The sequence below is a fragment of the Apteryx mantelli genome, chromosome 1 (genome assembly GCF_036417845.1).
Source record: "Apteryx mantelli isolate bAptMan1 chromosome 1, bAptMan1.hap1, whole genome shotgun sequence".
In the NCBI taxonomy this organism is placed as follows: domain Eukaryota; kingdom Metazoa; phylum Chordata; class Aves; order Apterygiformes; family Apterygidae; genus Apteryx; species Apteryx mantelli.
The window spans coordinates 180202622-180212345 of record NC_089978.1 but is presented as its reverse complement, the minus strand read 5'-3'; the positions used below and the strand labels follow the sequence as shown (position 1 = coordinate 180212345).

The window sequence follows — 9724 nt, the reverse complement described above, 5'->3', positions numbered from 1 at the left end:
CTAGAGTCTATCTCTGCAAAAAAGTATCATAACTTGGACTGGGTACGTAGAGCTTTCTGCTTCACAAAGGTCTCAAGTTTCCAAACGCAGAATTTCGCCTGTACTGATACAAAAGTGCCAGACTGCTGGATTGTTAAATTAATGGGGCAGTTTTAGCATGCTGCTAATACTAATCTTTGTACTAATTATATGTACCTGTAGCATGGTTTTAATTAAGTCTAGCTGACTGAAGATTTTAGATTCTCATAGATTGCATGGACAGTGTTAGAAAAAGAAAACAGAGAAAGACAAAATGGGTTTTTTTGCAGTCTCAAGGTAATGTTCATCTGGAGAAAGATAACAACTGGCAGTAAACAATGAACTCAGATAGCTACTGTTTAGAAAACAGGCAAGCTGATCTTCAAAGAAACAAAGCAGTTGACAAGCCTTTTTTCTACCTTCAGTTTAGAAGCAGGAGAGGGAGCCATTCACTGTAATGATCTAAATCAACATAATTAGGACTGCTACATTCCCCTCCCACGCACACACACACCATCCTGGTGGTGCCACCTGCATGGTACCTTGCAGGCTTCTGGAGAGCACATGGTGGAGATGAGGGTCTTTGCAGCCCAGAAGGAGGCAGCTGATAGGAAAAACCCACATCCTTGGGTGGAACAGAAGGTTTCATCACCCATAGGAAGAAAACCCCCTCCAAAACACCAGCAGGTGCCCCTCCACTTTGTTTCCTCCTACAGTTGCCCCTACCTTCCTGATATCAGCAAATCATGGCAGAGCTAAGAGGAAAGTGGGGAGAGTTAGTAATTCACAGACATCCATACACACATGCACAAAGAAATATTTGATTAGATGCCTCCTATCTATAGCTCAGATATAGTTGTGATGCTATTGAAGGGCCACAGCTCTTTCTTAGATGTCACAGATCTTCATAAATTCGCCAATGCAAATCAAATGTACCATTTGGGAGGGAAAAAAAAGTCATCAAACAACCAGGAAAAGGTGTAGTGAGAACATCTGCAGAAGACCTGGCAAGGAGTCACTGACTGGCAGAGTACATGGTAGCAGCCCCAGCATGTGAAACTCCACACTGACCAAATTTCCGTTAGGGCCAGGCAGGCATATTCTGTTTTGTCAACAACATCTAACTGCTTCCCGGGCAGTAGTTTCTCAAGGTTAACACAGCTGAGATAAGGAAATAGTTCTAGTAGATTCAAGGAGCCCTTACGAACAACGAAGTTGAGTCCTGCCCATGTGTCCGACCCGTGCATCCTGTCTGTGCGTCCGACCCGTACCTCAGCAGCCCCCCATCGGCGACCCCTCTGCGCGGTTCCTGGGGCTCCCTGTGCCGTCTGTAGTATACATCCTTTATTAAATCTATCCTGTTTAACCCCTCATGAACCTTGAGTGTCTCTCTCCGCCGGTATCTGACCCTCTCTTGCCTGCCTTGCGGTCACAAAAGGCAACACCAGAACAATCATTTCCACAAGTGTTTAGCATGATGAGGCCTGCCCTGAAAAACCTATCAGGGGGTCAGATCCATGAATGCTATTTGCAGTCTTCCACAGATTTTCTCTTTAAACCTATCTAAATCTGAATTACAGACCTTAGTTCTCCAACTGTGTGGCTGTTCTGATGCTTTTGTATGTTTCTACAATTTGTTTTGGGTTTGAAAAATAAACAAAATTTTATCTAACTTGTAGAATGGTCAATGAGAGAGTACAAATCCCAACACAGTCCATCCCTACTGTCTCAGGAAGTGATCAGATTTGGAATTTTCCACTTGGAATGCTCTTGCTGATAGCTTCTCTCTTTCTGGGAGCACAGAAAGCTCTTGCAATAATTTCAGGCTACCAGACAATTACAAATGGTTCATAAAGAATAAAATCAACACATACTCAAGCTTGGGATTTCTAAATCATGCTTTTGCTACACAACAAACCAGTAGGCCATAAGGTCTGTTCCACAGTAAGTTGCTGTCCAGGAATGTGCTTTCTGCTAGTGAAGTCAAATTTCAGTATATGCAGTTTCCCTAATTCTGTTTGTTCTTAGAGTACTTCTGAAATGAAGGAAAGGTCCTGTAAAATAATTCTAACTGACCCGGTATGACTAAGTTATACTGCACAAAAATCAACTAACAGCAGATTTGTATTTTGTCAAAACTATTATTTTCATGATTGACACAGATTTTAGGAAAGCTGTTCTACAGTACCTCTTAAGAGAAGACCTACAGTCCCAGAATTGCTTGGCAATTAACCAGAATGGAACAGACTTAAAGAAAAGGCAGAAATTTACCTCTGTATAACTCCTTGGTGATATGCATGACAGATGCCTGTTTCAGTCTACCCTCTGACAGTGACCTGCGATGTCAAAGAGAACTTCACCTTATGAAGCAATTTCACTTCCTGTTGCTTTCAAATTTTCAAGTGTTTCCGCATCTAGAGGACAATCACACTGAAGAACTGCTTGCCAGTATTATCACCAGCTAAGAGATTTTTTCTTTCAAAAACTTAAAAAAAACCCTGAAAGCATTGAAGAATTATGAAAATCACATTTTTCTGTGCTGTGTTGTTCTTCCTGGATCTCTTCATTTACTGTAATGCTTATGCACAAAATCCCTTGCCTGACATAGCAGATGCTAAGTTTATTAAGGACTGTGTGACAGCTCACAACAACTTTCGATCCAAAGTGAATCCACCAGCCAGCAATATGCTTCACATGGTAAGGAGGTGTTTGTGATCAGTTTGAAAATTAATATAGATTGTGCTGCTAAACTAATCCATCTTCTTCTCAATTTGCTTTGTACTTTTTTTTCCCCTGTGTCAATGATTTCCTTACTATATATGATAGTTCTTTGAAGGAAATAAAATAGAAAAGGAATTCATTTCCACAACATTGTTCAGTCTTACTAATTTGAAGGGAAATCTTTGTTTAGGGATGGGTTGCTATGCTAACCTTTAGCCAGCCTTGCTGCATTGTAGAAATATATAGATTGTTTGGCTCTCAGTATTTCATTTATCCCTTTTTAAAAATGGTAGTAACCTTTCTTACATTGGTTCATGTTTCATGATACAGGGAGGCTGTTTGGTATTAAAAAGCCCCAGAATAGTCAATCTGCATGACAGGATTCCCCAGTGCTGAAAATCTAGCATCTCCCCTTGTTTCTTCCAGTCCAAAACATGTGCTGTAGAAAGGGTTTGCCAGGGTGTGCGTACAGACATCTGACTTCACTTGATATAACACGGTTTGGAGAGTAGGGGTACTAATATTTGGGCTGGAAAACAGAGCTTCCTATAAATATAATGGCTATCGGAACAGGCCATGGATAGATCTCAGCTTATTCAGCAGAATATGTAAGGAAAAGGTAGATCAGATAAGGAGGTAAACCCCTGTCAGTGTATGTCATTACTTTGAGCCCTGCAGCATTGCTGTTTAGCTGAAAAGGAAGTTAAATGCATAACTGCAGGAACAATATGGGTCACCTCTGTGAAAGGAAATTCATAGAAAAGATCTAAAACTCAGATTATATGTGATTTTAATTTCTTGCCATTTTTTAAAAAAACAGTGTTTAATTAAGAATGATAGAGCACAAGAACAAACTTAGCTGGTCAGACCAAAGATCCACCAAGTCCAGAATACAAGCAAGACAAACATACAAGAACCTCTTGAATCAAAGTTGTTGCATTATATTTAAAAGCTTTTGATGAGTTTTTTCCTGTATGATTTTTTTCAGCCTTGAGCTGAAAAATGTAAATTTTTACCATCCCCACATCTTGTAGCAAATATCTGCACAACCTAACCACAAGTTGTGTGAAGTGATATCTCCTTGTGTTTGTTTTGGACCCACTAATTCCTAGCTTCATTTGATACTCTTTGATCTTTGTATTGGAAGAAGCAAGTAATCATTCCCTAGTTACATATTTCAATCCACACAAGACGTCCAGTTGTCTCTGTTCAAAGCTGCAGAGCACTCTTTGTTGCTTTATGAAAGCTGTCCACTAAGATGATCATCCTCATCTATAGTGTTTGTGCCTTTTCCAGTTCTGTGCCCTTTTTAAGATGAGATACTGCACACAGTATTTAGCAGGTATAATGGACTTCCACAGTGGTGTAATTATGTATTTGGGTTTATTCTCCATTCCTCTTCAAGGAATTTTTAACACTTGATTTGCTTTTTAAGCTAGTACTAAACATTGATTTCCAAGTGGTAACAGTCAACTCCAAACTTGTCATTACAAACAAAAAGTCAAGGTTGGGTTTTTTCGCACATCCCTCAATTTACATTTTTCTACACTGAATTTCATCTGCCATTTTATTGCCTGGTCATTCAGTGGCACAAACATTTTCAGCAAGTCCCACAGACCAATTTCTCAAATTATCATTTGTGTCACTCGGGATGTGAATGGTTCTTCCTCATCTCAGTAGAAATGAGTGAGCTTTCATTTGCTTTCAACATGCAGAAGGCCCTTAAGAGTAGCTCTTTCACCTGCTGAGGAAGTAGAAGATCAAAGTGGTAGAAAGGGGTAGGGAAGGGAGCAACTGTGACTGCTCCTTTCCATCCTGGCCAGCAGAACAGGACTCCTATCCAGTCTAGTGATAGCTGCAAAGTGCAAATCTCTGGACAGCCAACAACTCCTAGGCAAAATGTTCCTCAAGCCAATCTACAGCTAGTGGTTTCACCCACTTATTTGCTCTCAGGCCTAGCAGCTTAAACACTGCAATCCAGCTCTAAATACTTAACAAGTCAAATACCACAGGACAGTGGATAGATACTACTGGTCCTGCAATACCTAAGGGAGAAAGAACTTTTTTTTTTGCTATGGGTGTAGAAATGACAGGACAGAGAAAGAAACTTCTCACAAGAATGGGAAGCAGAAAGGGAAAAAAAGAATTCTTGAGAGAAAAGTTTCTGCTTAAAGGTGTTTGAATTCAACTAAATCACTGCAGTGCAGGTTATATTATGCTTTCTTCCCATTCCACAGTCCTGGGACCCTGCTTTAGCTAAGACTGCCAAAGCATGGGCAAAGAAGTGCAAGTTTAAGCACAATATCTACCTTAAAAAGCCAGGGAAGGTGCACCCCACCTTTACACCTGTTGGAGAAAACATCTGGACTGGCACAGCCACCATCTTTTCTGTGGATACAGCTCTCAGTGACTGGTTTAACGAAGTCGGAAGCTACAATTTCAATACCAATATCTGTACTGACAAGTGTGGTCACTATACCCAGGTGAGTCTTACTTGTCCAGTGGTTTATAACCTAGCGGTTTCACAGGATCAAAGTATAGGCTTGGAACAGACTGCTTTGGAACAGAAATTATGGCAGGGATTTCTTTTACCCATTTTAGTGCTGGATGAGATTGGAAATAGAATATCTGAGCAGCAGGGCCGTCTGGGCCCAGTTCTCATGATGGAAAGGAATTGTCCCCCTGACAATTTCATAGTGATGTCATCTTTGAACTTTACAATTTAACAAAAATCTTGACACAATTATTAGCACCTTACTCCTTACCACAAGACATATCTGTGCCACCCAGACACCTGAAGAGAGTGGCATTTTCTGGTGTAGCTGTATTTCAGGCCAGTTGCCCTTGACACATATCCCCCAAAGTTCTCATCCCCTGGTGTATAGCACAGAGGAGCCATTAGAAAATGCTACGGCAACCTCTTTGGTATACATGAGCGGCGAAGGAGAGGTACATATCAGGGCCTTGCCCCTGGGTGAAGCTGAGATGTGGCCAAGGGTGCGTGCCAAGCTGGGACATGCTCTTAGGTCCTGCCACATACACAAAAGCTTCTGTGACTCCGTGCTTATATAGGCATCAAGACTAGGTACCTTTCAGAGGAAAAGTGCCTTCTAGAGAAAACAGGAGGCAGACTTGAAGCTCACCACTAGAGACTGTTAACTTATGTTTTCTCTTTTTAATTAAACAGAATGTTTATTTGAAATATTTTTAAACTGTCAAAGAGATCCCCAGGAGACACATGCGTCCTGATGGTATCACCTGCTCAGTGGCATGCAGCACTGCTGGACAGTGCTTACCCTGGAGGCAGGATGCTCATTACCAAGCATGCTCAACATTACATGGTTTTGGCTGTTAAAAAAAATATATATATATATAGCCAGATATTAAAAGTTGCAAAAGCAAAATAATGCATCTTTTCTTTTAATAAGGCTGTCAAAACAGCATCTATTTTCATGTTTCCAGGGAAAACAGACAGTAAATGCAAAAAAATCAATCAATCAATCATTTGTCTCAGCTTCCCTTCAGGCTGCTGCTGTTTCTCTCTTGGCTGTTTTAAACTCCCACAAGAGCCCTTCACCTCAGTCACTGGTTCCTCCCTTAATCCTGTGAATTCTAGTAGCTTTTTCAGTCTTTCAACAGCCACATAACTTATCTCACTTTGCCTTTCAGGTCGTTTGGGCCACAAGTTACAAAGTTGGCTGTGCAGTTCACTTCTGCAATACAATTGAATATTTTCCAGGACTTTTCAGAGCAGCACATTTTGTTTGTAACTATGGACCAGCGTAAGTCAATTATGACCTTTGGGTTTTTCTATTATTTTTAAAATATCCTCTAACTGATCTGGTATCAGATGTTACCAAGAGTGGGAGCAGTCTTAACAAATTCCAGAAAAAGCAACACCCAGATGTCACTCGTTGAGAAAAAGTTCCCCCAGCCATTTAAAACAGAGGCTGCTGCCCATGGCCTGAGCTGCAGAAAATCCCTTTCTGAAAAAAGCAGGTGAGCAGATCCTCACTCAGAGCACTAACCATAAGCAAGAGTGGTGGAATCATATCTGTTTTGACTTCAGCCTCTGCAGGAAAAGAAGGAAAAGTGCAGACTTTCCATTTGACAAATACTCCACCTCGCTACAGCCCCCCCTAGACTTCAAAACAAGGTATTTTAAATGAAGAAATAAACGAAGACAGTCCTCTAGTTTATCCCATGCCTTGCAATTTCTGGACATACATTTTACAGATTTTTTTTTTTTAATACAGGCGGGTAATGAGGGACTAGAGGAAGATTCCTGTACCCTTATGCAGAATCGTACAGTGTTCCCCATAAAGTCTGATTAATATCAATGGCAAGAGTCACCAGGTAGCTGCTTCCTATGTGAATGAGAGCTTCAGTCTGATCCAAAAGCAATTTCAAACTATTGTAATGATCAGTTTTTGAATAAAGGTATTTTTCCTCCATGATAGCTTCACATGATGAGTTATTCTAACAGCTTGAATAGCATATTTAAATTGCTCTTCAAAAGACTGAGCTAACCAAATATGGTTCTTCTGCTTTTCAGGGGGAATTACCCAACAAAACCTTATAAAGCAGGACAGCCATGCAGTGGATGCAGTAATGACAAGTGTGTAGACAATCTCTGTGGTAAGACTAAAGCAATCAACTAAGAAAATTATATATAAATAAAAGTGCCATAATTATCAATGGAATTACAGTTGTGAGTTAATTTGCACTAAGTACATAGCAGATCTGTAGCCCACCAAAAAAGCAACAGTACCAAACACTGGCAAGAATAGTGTAAGAAAAAGTAATTGGAGTACTTTGTTATTTAAGGCCCTTGGTTATAGAAACTAGAGTTTCCAATGAAGAGATATATCAGTTCAACCACTTTCCTCCTCTTTATCTGATCAAAAAGTCAAATCTAAAACATTATCCCCAACAAATATTCCTCTCTGGTTCTCTTCTCCCAGGAGAAACAGTATAATTAACTTTTTTTTTCTACCTTTGTTTAATATGTCCTATCAATTGCATTCCCAGAAAACTATAGAGTTCTGAGAGAGCAATAGACTATACTGAAAAACATGCCTATTTCTAAATTCTGCGATTTTCTGAAATACAGCAATAAGAGCCTGTTCTTGCATGACATTTTGCAGTCATGGACCTTTGTCATTACACCTAGTTCCAAATTAGAGTCAGAAGTAGTGTTTTAAATAAATGGAGATTAAATGACATGCAACAATGTCTTAAATTAAATAGGAATATCACACAGATTTTTAGAGATGGTGCCTACTAGGCATGCTCCAGATAGATTCAGCTGTAGAAACAAGTGAATATTTGGTATTCTTATTTCCTTCTGTGATATCCTGGCTGAATCAGCAGACTGATGCATCATAGGATAACCAGAAACATCTCACACTGTGGAGGAGGAAGAGAACTTTTAAAAGTTACATGCTAGATCCTGAAAGCAGTTCTACCATAAGGTCCCATAGGGCAAGTCAGTAATTCCAGCAGGGTGCACCCAGGAAGTCCTGCAAATGTATCATAGCTCTTAACAAAGGTGTATTTCTGTGATAAATTTTGTACTTAGTGAGATTTGTCTGTCTGTAACTGCTTTATTTAAATTAGTTTTGTGTATCAATCTTCAAAAAATCCTAGGTTTCATTTTTATTTGCTATTCCTTCCTCCTCATGATACAAATTCTTCCTAATGCAGCTGCTTCTTTTCTACTTCTCTTCCAATTCAATAAAATGATATTAGACCCACCTAAGCTAGGAACCTGCTCTTGTTGACCTCCATGTGGGATGTTTTCAACACTGACTGGCATCGAAGGTGCAATCAGCCAAGCAGCAGCAATGGCTAACCTATTTTCATTAATAAGCATTACTGAATGATACTCACAATTACTTTCTTTTCTGATCTCTCAACAGAAAACACAGAACGTGAGAAACTGATAAGTATGTATCAAGTTGTTCGTAATCACCTTCCTATAAGTCCGGGTAGATTTGATGGGTTTTAACAGCTATTTCTTTGCTGTTTTTTAGGTTATACCAACTGGTACCCAGACTGGGATACACAGCCCCAGCCACCGCGGCCACATACCCCCAGGCCTCCTACCCCTCGCCCTCCAGTCCACCCACCCACCATGCCTCCGCGCATCCCACCTGCGGGGCATCCACATCCCTCTTGTGACAACTACTGCCTTAGTGTTTCAATTTTAAGGCCGTTATTTTTGGTACTGAGTGCTGGTGGTGTTCTTCTAGTACAACAGTGGTATCCCCATATGTTTATATATGAGTAATGACCATTTAATATACTGATAGTTATCCTACAGCCATATCACAGTAAGAGAATTACACACATTTAAAAGCCACTCATGGTCATCTCTCTCTGCTATTCTTGTGATGTTTATCCAGCATAGAGAAGGCTGCTTCTCTGTTCAAGGCAAGATTCAAGCAGCTGTACAAGTGGCTAAAGCTAATATAACTTATTAGCATGGCAGTAGCTCTAGCCTGCTTCAATGTCTATAAGAGCCTCTTAGCTCTGGACCAGTGCTGGATTCCTAGAGAGACCACATAGACTATATATTACTATATGTACTAACAAGCCTCCTGGAAGCCTGGACGAAACCTGGAAAGCAGACAAAGATATGTCTGCAGTGGCATACTGGATCCAAAAGCAGCAATGACTGGTCTTCATTACCTTCAATTATTCCAGACCTCATTTTTCCCAGATAATGAAGATTTAACTGTATTTACTGCTTTTTAAGTACAGAAAGACTAAAGCTCATCTTCTGCTAAATTTAGCCTTTGTATATCAATCTCCATTAAAGTTACTCTGTTATTGGCAGTCTTATTATTCTGTTCTTCTCCCCTTGGAGTTAAGCTTTGTCTTCCATAGCTAGAAGGATATCAGGGAAAGTTAACAGAGCAAAGATTAAGACAGGGTGTCTATGGGGACAGCTGATTTTTAGGATGCGAGATGGTGACAAACA

The 9724-nt window shown here is 40.2% G+C and overlaps 1 protein-coding gene across 1 annotated transcript; it reads left to right on the top strand.

Annotated features, from left to right (window-relative positions):
- The first annotated feature begins 2535 nt into the window (after positions 1–2535).
- On the top strand, positions 2536–9031 carry LOC106488515 (glioma pathogenesis-related protein 1-like). Its single transcript, XM_013947387.1, has 6 exons — positions 2536–2715; positions 4977–5222; positions 6409–6521; positions 7295–7377; positions 8661–8687; positions 8775–9031. Exons 1-6 carry the CDS (start codon positions 2536–2538, stop codon positions 9029–9031), a joined length of 906 nt encoding a protein of 301 aa, XP_013802841.1.
- Positions 9032–9724: the final 693 nt, after the last annotated feature.

What these genes read in the sequence shown, in the direction of transcription:
- LOC106488515 (XM_013947387.1), top strand. Translation starts at nt 2,536, where the DNA reads ATGAAAATCACATTTTTCTGTGCTGTGTTGTTCTTCCTGGATCTCTTC. An exon ending in GTTTGTAACTATGGACCAGC is followed by an intron (nt 6,522 to 7,294) that starts GTAAGTCAATTA and finishes TCTGCTTTTCAG; the next exon opens with GGGGAATTACCCAACAAAAC. An exon ending in GTGTGTAGACAATCTCTGTG is followed by an intron (nt 7,378 to 8,660) that starts GTAAGACTAAAG and finishes ATCTCTCAACAG; the next exon opens with AAAACACAGAACGTGAGAAA.